Source organism: Ochotona princeps, chromosome 14 (assembly GCF_030435755.1).
Source record: "Ochotona princeps isolate mOchPri1 chromosome 14, mOchPri1.hap1, whole genome shotgun sequence".
NCBI lineage: Eukaryota > Metazoa > Chordata > Mammalia > Lagomorpha > Ochotonidae > Ochotona > Ochotona princeps.
The window spans coordinates 5,411,802-5,431,047 of NC_080845.1; the positions used below are offsets into that span (position 1 = coordinate 5,411,802).

At 54.8% G+C, this 19,246-nt stretch overlaps 1 protein-coding gene across 9 annotated transcripts in view; it reads right to left on the reverse strand.

The window, feature by feature from the left end:
• The window catches only part of RALGPS1 (Ral GEF with PH domain and SH3 binding motif 1), a 225,108-nt gene that overhangs the window by 25,085 nt on the left and 180,777 nt on the right, over positions 1-19,246 (reverse strand). For 8 of the 9 annotated variants that reach the window (XM_058672755.1, XM_058672754.1, XM_058672750.1 and 5 more), the window contains 3 exons: positions 15,289-15,426; positions 13,021-13,114; positions 8,729-8,796 (listed from right to left, as the gene is read on the reverse strand). In XM_058672755.1, the coding sequence (XP_058528738.1) occupies positions 8,729-8,796; positions 13,021-13,114; positions 15,289-15,426 (300 nt within the window). Of the gene's footprint in view, positions 1-8,675; positions 8,797-13,020; positions 13,115-15,288; positions 15,427-19,246 lie in introns of all 9 variants that reach the window. The other variant, XR_009246649.1, reaches the window with a different exon arrangement.

Below are 19,246 nucleotides of genomic sequence, written 5' to 3' on the forward strand. Positions count from 1 at the left end.
GCGCGCGCACTCCCTGGCTCCCACCCCACATTGTTGAACAGCCTGGGTCTGACATAAGGCTTAAAAATTCCCATTCAGCTGGGACTTAGAAAAGTGGGGGTGGGGTAGAGCTCTGGGCCAGTGCCACTCATTGCTGCTGACGGGCCTCACGTTCCTGCCCCACCAAGCCCAGGGTGGCCACCACGTGACAGCGCCGGGGACACACGCCTCTGAGGCTGTTTATGAGCTGGGTGGCTGTGAGCTTGTCTGCCTGTGTCTCCGGGCAGGGCAGCGGTGGGGGTGGTGATAAGGAGCGGGGCTCTGGCCTGGCTTAGCACAGCCAGTGCAGTCCCCCCTGCCCAGCTCGATATGGCTCGGGTGGCTGGAAAAACTGACAGTGTAGCTCGCCTATCTCAGAGGATTGCTCTATTTTTCCTCCGCATAATTTTTCCATGAATAATCTTTCAAGCTTTTTTTAAGTGGCTGTTCCTTTAGCAGTTTTATTGGAACATATGAGAACCGACAGTCTCCGAGGGGGGAATGCTAGATGTGATGTTGGAAAAAAAAAAACCAACAACCTGGTTTTCATTACAGTTGTCTCAAGAAACAGTGATGCTGCTCAATAGACCACTTGCCTTTGGGAAGCACCATGAGCACAGGGCCTCCTGAGGGCGGGGTGGGTGGGCAGGGGCAAAGCTGATGAGCACCGGTGGCAAAGGACTCAGGCCTGGACCCCTCCCCTCCTTCCCCACATGTCGCACCTCAGGCTGAGCAACCCGGGGCTAGTTGCCTAACTTCTCTGAGCACCAAGTTTCCATCTGCAAAGCAGCTGACCCTGCAGCCTCTCCTGTGAGGAGTGAACCACACAGTGTCCCCTCCTTGCAGCCAATATTTATGGAACACCAGACGAGGGCCTGCCCTGGACCAGGTGCTGAGACGCAGGAGATTCTGCTTATGAGGAACTTACAGTCAGGTACGGGAGGCAAGCAAGTGACCTGGTGAGTCCCCGACTCCCCGCCAGAAGGGCCATGTGCTGCAAGCCCAGGGGACTATAACATAAACACACCCGCAGCATAACCACGGCAATGACCCCAAAGGGACAGGGATGGCAGCCGACATGCTTTAGCTGCATGTGTTTAGTGGGCACAGCCTCGGCTAAGCCTCACAGTAACAGCATTGTTATGGTGAGCAAGTGGAGGTTAGAAAGATTCCTGGAACCTGCCCAGGTGAACAGTCGGGCAGGTGCCTGGGGAGGATGTGGAGACCAGAATGGGAGAAGAGTTCCTGGAGGTCAGAGACATCCAGGCCAGCGCATGCGTTCCTGCGGCAACAGTGAGAGATACAGCAGGAAGAGCATGTGTGAGAAGGCTTAGAGATGACGGGGCAGGGCCCTGGGGGAGACCTTGTGATTCTGTGTAGGACAGGCTAGGGGATTTTTTAGCGATGTTTAGGGGGCTTGGAAAGCTCTCAGATTTTGCATCCTAGAAAGACCACTCTGGCTGGAGAGCCACTGGATGTGGCTAAGACTTGAAGCCGCAGGCCGGGATGCAGAGATGCGAAGATAGATGTCCAGCAGGCAGGCTGGGCGGGGACGTGGAGGGAAGGGAGGACCTGGGGCCAGCCCCCTTGTCGCACACACACCAGACAGGGCAGTGTTAAGTGCAGGGCTGATGTGGGCAAGGCGCTAAAGGGCATGGACTGGAGGCAGGGCAGGCTGCGGAGCCTCGTTCCCACGGTTTCCCCACAGCATCTGTCTGGCTGCCGAGCTGCTGCTGGGGGAGGGGGCGCCATCCAAGTGTGAGCCGTCAGAAACTAACGGGCAGCAGCTGTAGCAGAGGGGAAATGACTTGAATCACAAGACTCAGGGCTCCAGTCCCGCCTCTGCACCAGGCCAGGCGGGAAGACTCCTCATCTCCTGAACCCGCATCTGCTCCCTGGAGGGGCAGGAGGACACTGTGCCATTGGGCCCAGGGTTGGGGGTGGGGGATGGTGGGTGGCGCAGCCTGGGTGGACTTCTGCCCCATGGAGGAGGGGCTCCGTGTCCTGGGTTGTGGGTGCTGGCCCTCTATGGGGCCCGTGTGCACAGAAAGCCTGTTTGTGTTGAAACCCCACTCTGGCCAGGTTTCCTGGTGGAGTCTGGGAGCCGGACCTTGTTACATTCACACGCTGTGAGCCAGTCCTGCTGTGTTCACATGCAGTCTTTGTTTCTCCTACTTGCAGCTCGCACCGTGAGCCAAGATTCATCTCACCCGTCACTCACGAGGCCCCTTGTTCATTTTTCTCAGAAAAATGGCCTTCTCTCACCCTGTGACTGTGGGGGTGCCCAGACAAGCTCTCATGTAGCTGGGCCACGGCAGGGTAGCGGGAATGGGGCTGGGGGAGGTGGGATGCAAGTTGGTTTAAATCCTGGCTCCTCCACTTGATCTCAATGTGACAGGCTGCTGAGATGGAGGCTTCAAGAACCCGGCAAACATGACATTCCAAAGTGAAAAGGCGAGAGCCCACCTTCCAACCTGGAGCTCCCACGGAATGGGAAAGACTGCCAGCTTCTGCTTACAGGGAGATCAAGTACAGTATGTGGGGGCCAGGGGGCTCTCCACAGATCCCTTGAGGGGCTTGACATCTGTCTCCAGTAGTTGAGAGACCCTGCTGTAGCCCGATTAAGCATGGTGGCAGCCAGAGGACAGTGGTAGCCACAAGAGTGTTCACTGTGTTTGCAGGTGTGTTGGGGTGAGGAGGGGCATGGCTTCCCATGAGCCACAGCCAAGCCTCTGGCAGGAGGACCTGACTTGGCGGCGGCACAGAAAAAGGGTTGCAGGGATGAGCACCTGTCAGGGTTGGGGCCCTGTGGAATTTCTGGAACCCTCTGTGGATGAATCAAGTAGAGAAAGAATCAGTGTTACCAGCAGCCACCCAGAGGCTCCGCGCCCTGAGGCAGCAGCACCCACAGCTATGACTGTGCCCCAGCCTGGGCTGGGCTGCAGTGAGCAGCTGAGGGACATGAAGAGACTGCCGGACAGAGCAGCACCACACATGGCTCCCTCACCATGAGTGTCAGGTCTGAGGGCCCGGGCTAGGGAGAGGAGAAAGGATGCGATGGTAGGTGGGGTCTAGAGGTCCTGCTTCCTGAGGTCCTGCTTCGGGTGGGAACTCGAAGTGCCTGTAGGGAGAGGCAGGGACCTCCACAGTTCCCATCAGGGTAACTCCCTCGCACAGTGCAGATGCATGAGCAACAGAGCCCAGAGGGCTTGGTAGGGGTGGGAGTGGGGGGCTCACCTGCACCTGCCTATCAGGGCTCTGGCTACAGGTGCTGCACCTTCCAGACCTTGGCCTTGCATCCAGCTCAGCCACTTCGTGCATGCTTGAGGACAGGTGAATGCCTGGCCCCAGAGAATGTGGAGATTCGCCCACCTGCCGGCCCAGGTTAGGGACCACATGGGCAATGCTTACTGGAGAGAACAGGCACAGTGCAGGGCAGTGAGGATGAGGATGGCTATAACACAACTCCTCGAGCCTGGGTCCTGATGAGCAGCAGGGTCCCTGACTGCCCTGACCCGAGGGAGTGGCACAAGTGATACTGCCAGCTCTGGTGGCTGCCCCCACAGATGCCATGTGTCAGCTTTGGCCCTGCTCCCAGGATGACACCTGCCTTTGGTGAAGGGCAGCTGCCAAGCAGGAACATGATGCCACCACCATGCGAGGAAGCGTGGGGCCTTAAGAATCTATCTGGCCCCTGCTGTGGTCCCATCAAGGCCAGCAGCGAGCCTGGGGCCCATGTGCCAAGACACCTCCTAATCATCCTGGCCCCAGCCCTGTCTGCCTTCCCCGATTCACAACATTCATGCGTGTCAGGCAACTGGAGGCTCCATATCCCTAAGTCCTGGGGCGGCTGGTGCAGCCACCTCATATGGTCCTGATCCTGGCAGCGTCACAGTCTATTTGTGGGTGGGCATGGGATGGGGGCACAAAGCAACACTCCTGAGAGGCAGGGGCCCACTGGGCACAGTACTCGGGTAGGGGGGTTGGGGTCCAGCATCCTGGTGCCGGGGCACAGGAACGTATGACGCACCAGGATAACAATAAAGGAGGGAGCACACACATTCCAGCCCTGGCGAGCCATGGCTATCTACTGCACTGGCACTTGTGTGGCCCCCTGGGACTCTTCAGACAGAGGAGGGTGGCGGGGGTGGGGACACGAGGAGGCGAGGCCAACATGAGCTACACTGCTATCACCCGTTCCAAGACATACACAAGTGATTCCCTGCCTTCCCCCCGGGTCAGTGTGCTTGGTGATTTTTCTCTCCAGGAAAATATTAGTTCATTTTCACAAACTAAACATGATGTGTTTGTGTGGAGGTCGGGGTGAGAGGCGGGGGCAGGGGAGGGGATTGAAAACGTGGCATGCTTAGCTGTTGTGTTTTTTTTTTTCTCCTTCATTAGACCTGGAAACTGGACAGTCTCTCTGTTTCCTCTCTCACAGTCTCTTTTAGTTGGTGTGGAACTGTCCGCCAGGCCAGTCCCCAGGGCAGGAGGAAGTGGGGGGCGGTTCTGTGTGGGGTGCAGGGATCATTTCCGGGATCACTGGCATGGCCCTGTTCAGAGACCACCTGTGATGTTAATCAGGGCTCAAAGTAACCCAGACCGTGGCCAACATCCATGCCAGCGGTCACGGGATCCCAGGCCACCAGAAGAGAGCAGCTGGCGGGGGCAGGGCCAGGGTACCCTTCCAGCCAGGCTCAGCTCGCACGGGCCTCCTGTGGCTCCACGTGCTCCATGAGACTTGCGCCTCCCATCCCATCCAGTTAGTTGTGAGCTCCTGGAGAGCCACGCATGCCTGCTCCTCACCAAACGCCTGGCACAGGACAACATGGCTGGCCCACACTGGCCCTGGGCATGTGAGCCCTGGGGGAGCCCAAGAGCCTACCTCAGAGCCTTTCCTTGGCAGGTGGGGGCAGGGAATGTCTGGCTGCTGTTGGACGGAGCCCCTTGGGAGCTGAGGGGGAAGGAGGCTGCGTTCCTCCCATTCCTGGGACAGCAAGAGGCACATTCCTGTTGCTGAGCCTGCTGGGGCTCCTGCCACGCAGCTTGGTCGAAGTGCCAGACCTGGGCAGGTCTCCCTAGGGCTGGCTTTCTGCTCCTGTCTGCCATGGGACCCTGCCCACCCCCTCCCAGGTTGCCCTCCTCCACCACAGTGGCACTTGCCTCCGGCTCTGGGGCTCCTGCCAGTGCCACAGGGCTCTCCCCGGCCCTGGAAGGGATTGGGGGGTGGATCAGGGAGAGGCCAAGCAGCCTGCCCCCAGGGCTGGAGCCAGCGCCTGGGGAAAGTAGTAGAAAACACTCCTGCGAGCTGGGCTCCTACAGCAGCCAAAGTGCTGGCATCAAACTTCTCCTGGAGCCCGTGCTGAGTCAGTAGCCGGCTGCCCTGCAGACACCACCTTGAACTAGGAGCCTACAGGGCTGGGGCTGAGGGTGTGTGTGGTGCCTACGGTTCTTACCCAGTGTCCCAGGAATTCTAGACCATACCTGGGAGCTTTCAATCTGGCAGGGCCAGATACTAAGTATTTTGGATACAAGGGCTCTGTCTCCAACACCCAGCCTTGTGCCTTACATATGAGAGCCGCTATGGATAACACCTCAATGGACGGCTGTGCTCATGTCCCATACAGAGATGGCCTGTGCCTACAGCTTGCCAGCCCCTGGGTCAACAGGGCCTGGGGCAGAGTTGGGGTGAGCATGGGTTAAAAATCCCCTAAGGCACGATTAGCTGGCACTTTCCCACCCATCCTATGTCCTTTCTGTGGCTTAAGCTGTGGCTGGGGTTGGTATTACTTTTCTTTCCCTGTATCTTTCTGCCTAGGGGTGCTGGGGCCTCGCCACACTTCACTGTTCTGCTTACTGAAGTTTTTACATGTGAACCAGCCTAGGGCTTCCATCTCCTCCCAGGGCTACTAGAGCTTCGGGATGGGTGACTTGCGGGTGCTTGCTCTCCCATGTTACTTAACACCAAAGTCAGGTGGCAGAGCATCTGCCCACACCGGGGCAGCTGGTCTGTGGGCTGGGCCCTGCCACAGGTGGGGGTCCTGACAGCCTGCTGCATGCAGGCGCCTACCTCCCACCAGGGCTTCACAGGGAGGCTCGCCACTGAGGCGCTCATGTTTTCCAGGTCTGACCCCTGGGCTACAGCAATGTGGCTCCCTCCCTAACCCCAGCAGAGGGAGCTGGGTGGGCATTACAGCCCTGGGCCAGGGGAGGCCCTGGCTCTTTCCCTGGCCTCACGTAGGAGATGGCCAGGCAGGTGTGGGACTCTGAAGGGACTGCCAGGGTCAGGCTGCTGCCTGGAGCAGAGGAGGCTGACTCTGCTGCCCCCATCCCCTGCCATACCTTGGAGGAGGAAGGGGACAGAAGGCTTGCTGACAGTGCTAGGGAGCGCCAGGGAGGCAGGTGAGGGCCTGGGCTGGAAGTAGGATTGGGGCGCCAAAGGAAGAGGGGGCTCTCTGAAACACAAGCGTGAGGTTGCACCCAACAGTCCATCCTACTCTGTGCCAAAGACTCATCTGGTGCCACAGTCTGGTTCTCCATCGACCCCCACCTCCTGGGACCTTTGAAGTCAAATGTGTACAAGTGCTGGGCATCACACCCAGCAACAGACATTCATTAGCGGATAAGTCGTGCCCACAGGGGTGGGCACTCTAGGACATGAGGGCAACAGGGTTTGGGGCAAAACCAAGGGGCCTGGGTTAGGAACTTCACTGTGTGTGTGTGTGTGTGTGTGTGTGTGTGTCTCGTGACCCTGCACAGAGTCCGGCCTGCAGATGGAGGAAGCCAGGAAGGAGACAGGGCTGACTCCTGCCAAAGGAGACTGCCTCCACAGCCTCTGCCTGCTCAGTGGCTCTGGCACATAGGCAGGCAGCAGTGAGCTTGGGCCTGGACCAGCCCAGTGGCAGGGGGAAGAGAAGACCCTGAGAGTCACCGGCAGGTACAGAATGTGGCCATGGGGGCTTCCTAGCACTTGGGGAAGGCCAGAGACATGGCTCGTCCTATTGAGGCACAGGAGCCAGCTAAGGCTACTGGGCGCCCATGGTAGATTGCATCTCCTTAGGGCAGTACCACACTCCCAGTCTGCTAACAGAAATAAATGTGCAGGGTCTTTGAAAAGTCCACAGGAAACATGCGTTATAGAAAAAAAAAAAACATGCGGAGATCCCAAAACATTTTAGCACAGAAATAAACAAATCTTCACGTTCCACTTCCCAGAAACTTCGTGAGGCCTCTTGGTGGTCCTGAAGGGTTGGGCTCACTCTGGATGCTTTCCACACCCTCTGTGACTCCAAGTAAGCCTGTGGCTCCTTCACACTCCCTCTTCACTGGGGGCTGTGCCAGAAGGGACAGTGCTGTGCTCAATTACTAGTGGGCCCGTGGGAGCGTGGGGGTAGGGTACCAGGTGAGAGAAAAGTGACCTTAGTGGGTGCATGGGCCAGCAGATGCCATAACACAGGGCGGTAGAGGCTCCCTGCGTGGCAGACACAGACCCGGGAGCCTTATAACAGCACCTGGCTTTGCACATTTCAGCACTCCTTGGGGAGACAGGGAGATGGGGGCCCAGCGGGGGTGATGCCACACATCCATGACTGCAAGGTTCTAGAACGGGGGTGGTGTGCCCACCACTGAACTCAGTGGGCATTGTGGGAGGATCCCCTTGGATGGCAGTGCGCAGTCCATCACAGCACGTGAGGGATACAAGGAAAGGGTGATGGTTCCGACAGTAACGCGATAGCTTGCACTGTGGGGGGTGGGCACCTCTGTAATGCACCTGTACCAAAAGAACAAACTTCCCAGGAGTTCCAACTTATAGGTCAGTACAACAGATCAGGCGCCCAAAATGCTCCAGAAACTGAAACTTTTGCAGGGGAAGGGTGGGAGGATGGACAGCATGATGCCACAAGTAGAAAGTCCCATACTTGTGTTCATGCCAAAATCATTTAAAATATTAACAATTACCTTTAGATATAAATGCAAGGTGCATATGAGACATATGTGAATTTCCTGCCTAGCGAGGGAGAGGGGGACACCCCTGAAACATCACCTTATATATTTGCAAATATTCCCAATCCCCCAAAATTCAAAATCCCAAAGTACATGTGGTCCCAGAGTCTTGGAGGAGAGCTGCTCAGCCTGGAGAGTCAGCTGGGCCAAGGCCAAGGCCACCGATAGGCAGAGGTGGTCAGACAAGGTCAGGTAGGAGCCAAGCTTGGACATGACAGAGGCTGACACTTGGGTTCTCATGGCAAGGGGCACCTAGATGTGTCTTCATGTGTCAGTCACACACAAGTCACCTTTGCCCAGGGCACCAAAGACTCTAGGCATCCCAGGTATCCTCCAGGGCACAGACATGATGGGAAGAGCCCGATGGGCTGGGAGAGAGGGCCCTGGGATCTCCTCTCACCTTGCCTCTTCTTGGGCTGCTTCGCTCCTCTAGGAGGCCTCAGCATGAAAGCATCTCCCCACACATTGCCACCCCCCAGGAGTACCCAAAACATTTTAGCACACCTCTGGAGTAACAGAGGTACCAGGGGTAACTCTGATCAGGAGGCCCGACGGGCTAGAGTAGGAGAAGCAAGGGGTGTGGGCGTGTGGCTAGGTCTGCCAGACTGCCAACTCAACCATGTATTCAGCCTACCCTGGCAGCCATGGCCTACCCTGGTGGCCACACGTGGGTGCATCACCGGTTGGTCCCAGGCAGCTGTGGTACCTGTGAGATCTTCCTTTGAAGAGACCAATCTTGGAGAGCTGCTTCCTGGTTCGATTCGGAGTGACAGTCTGCAAACAGAGATTTGCACGAGGTCACAGGGGGGCTCTGGCTTGTTGCAGGGGGTATCCCAGGGGTTTGGGAAATTGGGCGGTAGATAGAGGCCATGATGGCACAGAGCCTGGGAGTCCATGGAGTACCAATCTGGATCTGCAGCCATGGTCCTCCAGGCTTGCCAGGGGGTTAGGGAAGACCGAGTAGCAAGAGTGAAAGTGACAACTCTGTTGCTAGTAGCCATGTTTGTCCAGAGAAGTCGTGAGGCCAACTTGGTCCCCTAGATCCACAAGGGTTGGCCAGCGATGGAGCAAGGGACTCAAACCCGGGGCTGTCTGACCCTGAACAGGGGCATTTCATCATCACCCTTTGCTTCCACTCATCGAGGATCCAGGAAGCCATGTGGCAGGGGCCCTGCTCTGGGGATCGGCACCTTGGTGTTTGATTTGTAAACACAGATTAGGAACTTTGGGATGAAGGCCAACGCTGAACTCTGAGCGTCTCCAACAAAACTAACTGAAAATAGACAAAGGCTCAAGAGCCCAAGAGCGCCTCAGCTGAGCCCAGACAATGGCAGGGGAACAATGTGTGGACAAGAACATCAAAAACTTGTTGTGTTTGAGGCAAGAAAAAGAAAAACCTGAGGCTGGACCTAGGAGTTGGAACCAACATAGAATGGCTCCTCCCATCTTGCCCTCTGGGACAACGGACACAGCAGATGTGGGTGGGGATGAAGGGAGTGAGTGTGTGAAGATAGGGACCCCAGCAGGGGGCACCATCTGAGATCTGGGGGGTACCGCTTTCTGGAGAGGACTATATCCCCCGGCAAGAAAACCCCCAACACAGGGGACTTGTTGGAACTCAACCAGATGAGGAGGCAGACCCAGGAGCCTGTGAACTTGAGTTGAAGATGACAAATCCAGGCAAACAAGAGGACCATGCAGGAGTGAGATGGCGTTGCAGACCCAAGACCCTAGGGGAGCAAACTGAGGCCTGGTAACTGCCTAGGGACTGTGGAGAGCAGCGTGGAAGGGACAGCCACCAGGAGGCATCTGATGGACACAGAGTGGACAGCACCCAGCTCGCTGGCTCCCAGCCCGCGAGGCCAAGAAATGGTACAGAAGTCCCCTGTGATTTGCACCATAGGGATTCCTGGGAAGTGGAGCAGGCCCCACATCACCCCCAGGGAAGTCTGACACAGAACTGCCTGCACTCTCAATGGTCGGTGCTGCACCAACAGTGCTTCCGAACTTCAAGGCAGATACAAGCAGCCCCTCACGGGGCTGGGGGTTAGCATCACCAGACTGGCTGGAGCTTCGCTATAGCAGTGCCTGCAGCAGCAACGGGTGGGCAGTAGGGCAGCGGGCGAAGGCTGGGTGGGGAGGGGGCAGGGCCCTGCCAGATGCCACAGCGGGTGCTGACATTCCCATGGGCAAATGAGATGGATGCCTTGGGGCACCTCCTTCCCTATGAAACCCAACTGAAGATGGGGTTCATTTCAAACAGAGACCCCAGGGATGGAGACAGTGAGGGGAAGCAGCAGGTGGTAGCAGGGGGTAGAAGGGACAGGGGTGCTTATGTCATGAACCTGGACTCCGTGGTCCAACTGAGGAATGTGGACATGGAGGCAGGGGCAGGTGCGGGAGGAGCATGGGGTGGTGATGCTGCCAGGGAAGGCCTTGGGGCGGGAAGACCCAGGGAGCTAGGCCTCACAGAGTTCTTCCTGACTTGTAGGACTCCTGGAAGGTTCTTTTAGGAACTATTCTCTCTCTTGGTAAAGTGCTGTTTATTTACAGAGCAGCATTTTCTTACATTTCATTTCAGTTCCTTATTGTTTAGATTGCAATAAAACAAAAAAGGAATACTTTTTTTTTCATTAAAAAATAGCCAGTATAGGAGGAGCCTATGTTAATACATCCACCCACGTATAGGTCCTGCACACACGCATCCACCTGACATGCGTCTCTGATGCACAGGAAATCATCCATACTTGGGTTCCCTGAATGCTAATGGTTAGGCTTTCTAGGCGGTAGGGGATCTATTGGGGAGATTTTCAATGAAAGAGAAACACAAAGTACTGGCTGGGTGGATTGTTAATACTTTTGTTGTTTTGCTTTGTTCTTTCCGGACTATCTCACAGCAGATGGGGGACAGGGTAGGAATGGAGGCATGATGTCCTTGGCAGGGGAAGAGTCAGTGGGCAGGTGCCAGCTGGGCACCTGAGTAGATGGTCGGGATCACAGCTCCTGTCACTCAGGGCCAGGGCCTTCGCCCTCTCCCAGCCCGAAGGTCTGAGCAGTTAGGGGCCAGACTTGGGGCTTGACTGTATGAAGGGCCCTGGTCACTGTTCAGCAGCGAGGGTTGGGATGGTCAGTATCTGCCCAACTGGAACCTGCAGCCTGGCCCCGGGAATGGCCTCGAGGCCCCAGTGTCTACACCCCATGCCTAAGCTTGAAGGAGATGAGGGTTAATGAAACCCTAGTATCTTTTTAATCGCTACCCTGGCGTGCATGGAAAATATTATCCCGGGAACCTAGGGGGGAATGCTCTTGGACTCCGGGGCACTCTTTTCAGGAACAGCAAATGCTTTGTCAAGACAGTGAGCTCAGCCTGTGGCAAAGGGAACTTGAATGATTGGCAGCCCCTGCCCCCCGCCTGCCGCAGTCACTGTTATGCAACTGACCATGGTTCCAGACTGTATTTCATCTTGACAGATTATTTCAGAATAACAACGGGAGATGATCCATCTGTATTCCCACAGAGTAACCCAGGGGTGCTTAGGCAGGAAGACAGACATCCAGTTTTCTGTGGCCCCTTCTCCCCCACCCTCTGACGTGGGATTTAGCTCAGGCAATGCCCCAGGCTGCTGACCCAAGCCAGGGCTGGGACCTGCTCCTGTGGTGCTAGTCGGGCAGGGCTATCTGAATGGTCCTGGCAACCTTCCAAGTGAGCGTATCATGGGTGACCTGTACGCATCAGTAGTGACCAGAATTCTCTGCAGTTTTTAGACCAAGTATCAACTCTGTAGACGCAAAACTGGGAGAGATCAAGAAAAACTGGACAACAGAATTCAAAGGCATCAAAGCCATCCTGGAAGCAGAGAGGAAGCTAGGATTTTTAAGTGGACATTTAGGTAGTGAATCACCAGCTATAAGATGGCCAAGAACTTGCCTTGATATCAGGCAACGTAACAAGGTACCGTAGCACTCACTGGACGTCAAGCTCAAAACGGGCTAAGAAGTTGTCCAACTGATAGAGCAGATGGAGGTGGCCTAAGAGAGATTCCTTCTGGGGATAGCGTAATGATGTAGCAGGATGAGCCTCCACCTGCAATGCCAGCCACTCTCATGCAGGCACTGGTTTGTGCCCCAGCTGCTCCACTTCTGGCTCAGCTCCCTTCTAATGGCCTAGAAGATGGCCCAAGTGCTCAGGCTCTTCTCAGCCACACGGGAGATCCGGATGAAGCTCTAGCTTCCTGGCTTCAATGCGGCCCAATGCAGGCTATTTTGGCCATTTGGGGAGTGAACTAGCAGATGGAAGGTCTCTTTCTGTCTCTCCAACTGTGTCTTTCAAGTCAATAAATGAATCTTCTTACAAAGTAAAAGATCCTCTTTCTCCCTCTGTACACACAGTAATGCAGGGTACATTTCCAGGTACCACAGAGAAAGAAATCGAAACCGGAAGAGCAAGTGTGGAACAAGGTCAAGGGGCCCGTAGGAGGCTTCGGGAGAGAGTTTGTGCAGGGCTGCCTCGGCGTACAGCTGGCCTTGGCCAGAGCTGGGCAGTCTGGCAGGGGCTGAGGTCATGAGGACGGACAGCTCTGACCGTGACACAGGCTCTGGGAGAACTGCGTGCTGGGCTGGAGACAAACCCAGCGTTGCAGGTGGGGGAGCCACTGGGGAGACCCAAGGGCAGCAGGCCTGCCTCGGATGCAGCTTTGGAGCCTAAATTCACACTCCCTGGGCCACAAGGGAGAGCCATGCCGAGTGGGAATACAGCCCCTTCCTCAGATGGGGCGGGGGGAGGGGAGTGAAGGATTACTCAGACAGCACTGTGTGTGTGTGTGTGTGGGTGGGTGTGTGGGTGTGTGTGCTGGGGGCAGGTGTCTGTGCATGTACATATTTGAGGGAACTGGGGTGCAGGTGCTGCCGTATATGAACTCCGCATGGCTGTTCACAGGGACACAAGGGAACCAGGCTGCCCACAGGAACCTGAGGGAGCCAGGCTTGGGTTGAGCTTACTTGTAGTTGTCATCCTCCACAAACTTCTGGAGCTCTTCAATGTAGCGGACGGACTTCAGGTACTTCTGCACGTGGGGCAGCGTTGTGAGGTGATCTGCAAGAGGCCAACAGACCCAGAGCACTGAGTCACAGCCCAGCTCCAGGCCCGGGCCCGGTGGCAGGCACTCCCAGGAACGCAGACTCACTCAGCTCTGCAGCAGCTGCCACAGTTCCTGAGGACTGCATCCGACCCAGGGCACCAGACACAGATCAGTCAGGCGGGGGTCTCCCCCCAAGTCACGTGCCTTTCTATCCACCCTCCCATCCACGGCTGGCCCACAGACACCACATCTGAGCCCACTGCTGTTCCCTGGCTGGGAGGGCTCTGAGGCCTCTGCTTGGAGCTCATGGGCCTCCAGGACAGGGTCCCTCAGAGAGCTCTCCACTGAGGTCACTGGGCAAGTGTCCATCCCTGTGTGACATGAGCCAAGAGTGGATGAGCCCGGGGTTGGCTCTGTGGCACAGCCTGGGGTGCTGCCATTTTTGTTGCTGGCATCTCATATCAGAGGGCTGGTTTGAGTCCCGGCTGCTCCACTTTTGATCCAGCTCCTTGCCAATGCGCCTGGGAAGGCAGAAGATGGCCCCGTGCTTGGCCACCCATGTGAGATGTCAAGATGCAGTTCCTGGCTTCTGGCTTGGGCCAGGCCCTAGCCTAGCCATTGCGGGCATTTGAGGGTGAACAGTAGATGGAAAATCTGTCTTTCTCTCTCGGTGTCACTCTGCCTTTCAAACAAACACATTACAAAAAAAAAAAAAAAAAAAAAAAATGACAAGATCCATCTAGCCAGCTGTGCAGCTCAGCCCAGGTTCTGGCCCATGATTGGAGCCACACGAGGCCCGAGCAGCTGCCTGTACCAACTCTCTGTTCTTGGTGACCGACAGCAGCTGCTGGTTCTCACTCCCATCCTGCAGCTTGCTCGGGGGAAAAGTCTGGGTAGGGAAAAGGGCAGGACAAGTCGAGGGCCCAGCGGGGAAGGAGCACAGAAGAGGAGGGGGGGAGTGTGAAGTGCTGAACGTGACATTTTGTTCGTTGAGGGTTAAGAGCGGTGGCAGGGTGACACGGTGATGGTGAGTGTTTGCTGAGCTCTGGTGAAAGGGGCGCCTGGGCTGGGGGGCTGTGGGTGTCATGGCCCCATGTTTACACACGGGAGAATCTGGGGGAGGAGAAACAGGGACTTCTCAAGAGGCACAGGCAGGATCCGAACTTGTGCCTGTCCGGACCCAGGGCCCATGTGTGACAGCCTTGAGATGAAAGTGGGCTTTGAGTGGCAAGGGCCTGCGGATGGGGCGGGGCTGTGCGAGGGCAAGGCCTACGGGAGGGGTCTCAGCTGCAGAGATCCCCCTCTCCATCACAGACATTCCTCGCCTCTGGGAGGAGCCAGTCTTCCCTGCACCTTTCCTTTCGGGGGGGAGGCTGTCAGCACCCTCCCATCCCAGGGTCCATGAGGAGGGCTGCCATCTTCCTCATCCATTTTTGTGCTTGCAGATGTGGGTTCTTCCGCCCTCTAGGGAAAGACCTGCTTCCTAGGGACATGTTCCTGCGGCTCTGTTACCGGTTCCTGTCTTCTGTGCACTTCCTCCCGGCGAGCTGCCCGCTTGTTCACAGAGGAACTGGACCCCTGGCTACCGTCCTTCTGGGTAAAACTAATGTCCACGCAGCACCTGACTTCTCAGAGCCCCACTGCCGTGGGTCCTCTGGATATGGCCGTACACGGCAGAGCCACTATGACTTTACCAGACACTTTCCTTTTCCCTTTTCCGTGGCCAGCTGGAATCTTCTAGGCACCCCAAGCACAAAGGGATGATGTCCCATGAACCCCACCTTTGTATGCTCCTGTGTCTTCCCATAGCCACCAGCTCGCTGCAGTAAGAGTTCTGAGGCCAGCGGAGACAGTTCCCGAATCTGTATGGCGGGTGGGGACAGATGCCCAGAAACTGGCTCTTTCTCAGTGAGTGACTCAGCGGCCACAGAGACCTGGACTCCACCCTCCCAACACCTGGGACCTCAGACAAGTGACAGGCAGCCTCAGTTCCCCCAGCCAGGAGATGGAAGCAATAACAGCTAGTTTGCAGAGTTTGAGAGCAAACTCACGGGATGCTTTGACGACAGAGATAAACAGGGAGAACTTTGAGGGGATTTCCAGATTTCTAGAAATTTCTCACTGATAAGATGGGGGTCTCACCCAAAGTTCACACTGCTCTGTGACTTCATGGTGGGGGGGCACTCACCGTAGCTGCAGGAAACTTGCAAGTCAGCAATTATTCGGAGAATATTGTTCATCTGATTGGATCTTTGTTCATTTTCCATGATGCTGCCAGAGGCAGGATACGCGGAGTCGATGTAGATTAAATCCAGAAGATAGATCCCTGAAATTCAAGGTGATCCTTAAGGATGATAGGAGTGGCCCGGGAATCAGAATGGAATGGTGCTGGGCTGTGCGAAGCTTGGAGCTCCAGACCTGACGGCCCAATGGTAAATCAGACATCTGAGCGACAACCTAAAGCAAATGCTGGCAGAGGCTTTTACACTCTCCTGCAACAGGCCTCTCTACCTGTGGCCCCCTGGAAAACGTCAGGACACAAAGGAGACAGATGATTGGTGCTTTCACCCCACTGATGAGGTTTCACAGGATGAAGGTGCTGTCCGCCTACTTGTCCATCCGTCCACATACACCCACATTTGCACACAAAAAAATCATCAAGAAAAAAATAAAAATCCACAAGCTCTGAGTTGAAAGAATTAAAGATTCTGAGGGTGATCAGCACGAAAATAGGGTGCATGTGATACGAAAGCACAGCTGTAGTAGGTCAGGAATGAGCTTGGGGATAGTCAGGATAAGCCGCCTGGCAGGGGAGTGGGGAGGAGGCTTGGTTGGGTAGTGAGCACCACTCCAAGGAGCAAGGCTGACTGACTGGTTGGCTGCAGGGCTGCACCTCAGACTAACTGGAGCTGGGGACGCACAGTGGAAGGCAGGCCCTCCAGCAACCCTGTGTGAGCACTGTACAGCAGCCACCCCTGGTTGGGGAGGGCAGAAGAAGTGATGTGAACTGAAATTCACGGCAAGCAAAAAGTGATATGACTTGACATGACCATTCAGGGATATGTCATACTGCACAGCACAGTTAGCTACTGCTTGTTTCTGATCCAGCTCCCTCTTAATGCGCCTAGAAAAGCAGCAGAGGGTGGCCCAAGTACTTGGGTCCATGCCACCCACATGGCATGCGTGGATGAAGTTCCAGGTCTGTGGCCATTGTTGCCAGCTGGGGAATGAACCAGTAATAAAAGATTTCTCTCTCTCTCTCTCCCTTCTTCTCTCCCTCACTCCCTTCCTCTCTCTTTCTACCTCTCCCTTCCTCTCTCCCTCACTCCCTCCCTCTCTCCCTTTCTGATTGCTTTGTCTTTCCCTTTCTTCCTATTATTCTACCTTTCAAATAAGTAAATCTAAAAAACTAAAAAATAAAAAGCCCGATGGATTGAGAAGATTGGATGATGACACACCAAAACATACAAAGCAAAAAAGTTGTTAGAAATGAAAAATTTAACACATAAAAATCATAACCATACAGAAACCTTGAGCACGACTCTTGTAGAATTTTTATGTGTGTACATATTTGTACATATAAACATCTATGTATATATGTATGCACACACCACATTCATATATATTAGAGTAACAAAATCAATATGCCTGGTTTCATGTATACAATAATATGTCTGCTTCTTTTAAAATATCCATGGAACATTTAAAAGCTGATTACATATTAGACTATAAAAAAAGGCTCAGCGAGTTCTAAAAAGTGAATGAAGGCCATATTATTCACATTGCTAGACCTTATGATAGTATATTTAGGTTCAAACAATGAATATAGAAAAAAAGCTCAACATTTGAACACACAGATTCATAATTCTTAGGTCAAAGAAGAAACAAAATATCTAAAACAGAGAAAAAACCTGTCTGAAGACAACAACAACAAGAACACTATGTATCAAGCCTTTTGGGTGCTGGCTAAAGCGGTGATCAGAGGAAAATGTATAGCCTTAAAAAATCTTACTCTTAAGCAGCTAAAAATGGTTATAAGTGCAGGGATTAATCTGTGGTTGAGTGTAAGAGTGACAGATGCTTTCCCAGGTGGCCACATTCATTGTCTCACTGACTCTCTCAAAAACCTGTTTCACAGAGGTGGTAAAGCAAGCTAGAAGGAGATCTGTTATTCGCCAAGGGCCAGAACTGATGAAGGGCAGGGACAGTAGCTGAACCCCAGCCTGCTTCCTCCAGAGTCCACGCTTCCTGCCATCATGGTGGGCCACCAGGGGCTGGGAGCAGTGAGTCATTCGTCTGCTTTAAAAACAGCTCTGCAACCCTATGGGAAACCACGGAATCACCAAAACATGTGCTAGCGCTCCCCTCTGGGGCCCTTTCTGCCTCCCTTCTTCCTGGCTGCACCATGCTTCCAAAAGTTTAAGAATTGGAAATCATTTCTCTTTTTTGGAAACTTCTAGTATGGCAGATTTGAATCCTCAGACTTATTCTTTCTTTTGCCATTGATTTTCCTTTCTGCCTCTTAAAAAAAACAAGTAACTTAGTTACCTCCCTGAGGACTCAACCATGGTGCTCCTGAAAAACCCATTACTGTTTCAACCACAATAAAAACCACCCTCCAGTGCTGAGTAAGGGGGTAGGGAGTGTACAGGGAGGTGGGTGGGAGCGTAGACACTGACAGGGCAGGCAAGGGACTGGGAGAACACAGCTGCCTCTTTGGGACCCACTGCAACACAAGTGCTCTCCCTACTCCCTGTCTTTCTGACACCAGGAAGGAGGAGGGGAGAATTAAAGTCCAGAGAGTTCAGAGCCTCACTGGCATGTGCTTGGATTTGAATCACATCTTTCTGGCCACTGGGTTGTGTTCCCACACAAAGGTCATCGAACTCCCAAAGAGTCTCCTTTTCTCCAGGAACACCCTTAACTTTGGGGGCTCATGCCATGCAGCCTGCAAGGATGCCATTGGCTCCCGTGCTTGTCTGATGACCTAGGAGGAGGAGCCCCACCCCTGACCCCTGTAAATATGGTAGTGCCAGGCTGGGACTGGGGGGGACACCTGCCTCACAGGGGGTTGGCACACTGTTTCCATGGGGCATTGCAGCTACGACTTGTACACTGGGGCCATAATTGGCTCACCATCTTGCAAATGAGATTTGGGCCATCCCAAGCCTTAGCCATGTGTCCAAAAAGAAGCTCTGACTACCCAGACACCGGAAGCACAATGCCCAGGAGCAGAGGTCCTCCTACAGCAAACGCGGCCCCCATCTGGGGAGTCCCATCAGTGTTGCAGGAGCACACAGTCACCAGCTCACATTGTAATAAAGCCCTGAGCTGGCATCGTGGCATAGCAAAATAAGTCCCCTCTTGCAAGACTGGCATCCCATATGGGTGTTGGTTCAAGACCTGGCTGCTCCACGTGGTATCCAGCTCCCTGCTGATGGGCTAGGAAAAGCAGCAGAGGATGGCCCAAGTTTTTTGGGCCCCTGACACCCACATGGGAGACCTGGAAGAAACTCCTGGTTCCTGGCTTTGAACTAGCCCAGCTCTGGCCATTGATGCAAGATATCTTTGCTTTTCTCTCTCCAACTCTTTCTTCTTTCTCTCAAGATTTATTTATTTTCATTGGAAAGGCAGATTTACAGAGACAGAGAGAAAGATCTTTCATCTGCTGGTTCACATTCAGCAGCAGCTGGAGATGAGCCGTTAGAAGACAGGAGCTTCTTCCTGGTTTCCCACATAGGTACAGGGTCCCAAGGACTTGGGTCATCCTCCATTGCTTTCTCAGGCCACAACCAAAGAGTCAGAGAGGAAGTGGAATGGCTGGGACACGAACCAGCATCCATATTGGGGGCAGGCCGGAACCGCATTTTGTAGAGGAAGGACCTGAAGCTGAGGGGGGCTGTGCAGCCTGCTCCAGCCTCATGTCAGTCCTTCTGAGACTGCAACGGGGCGGGGGGGTGCCCCTCTGGGGGCCTGGTGGCCAAAGAACGTGGCCAAGGACCCAGCCAAACCTGTGGGTGCCCAGCCACGGTTCCTGGTGCCTCGTTTCTCCTCTGGGGCCACACCTCCCCGGAGGACTGGCTCCTTGCCTTCTTCCATCCCCTGCCTGCTGCCTGCCAACTCCTCAAGGGGTGTATCTGTCCCAG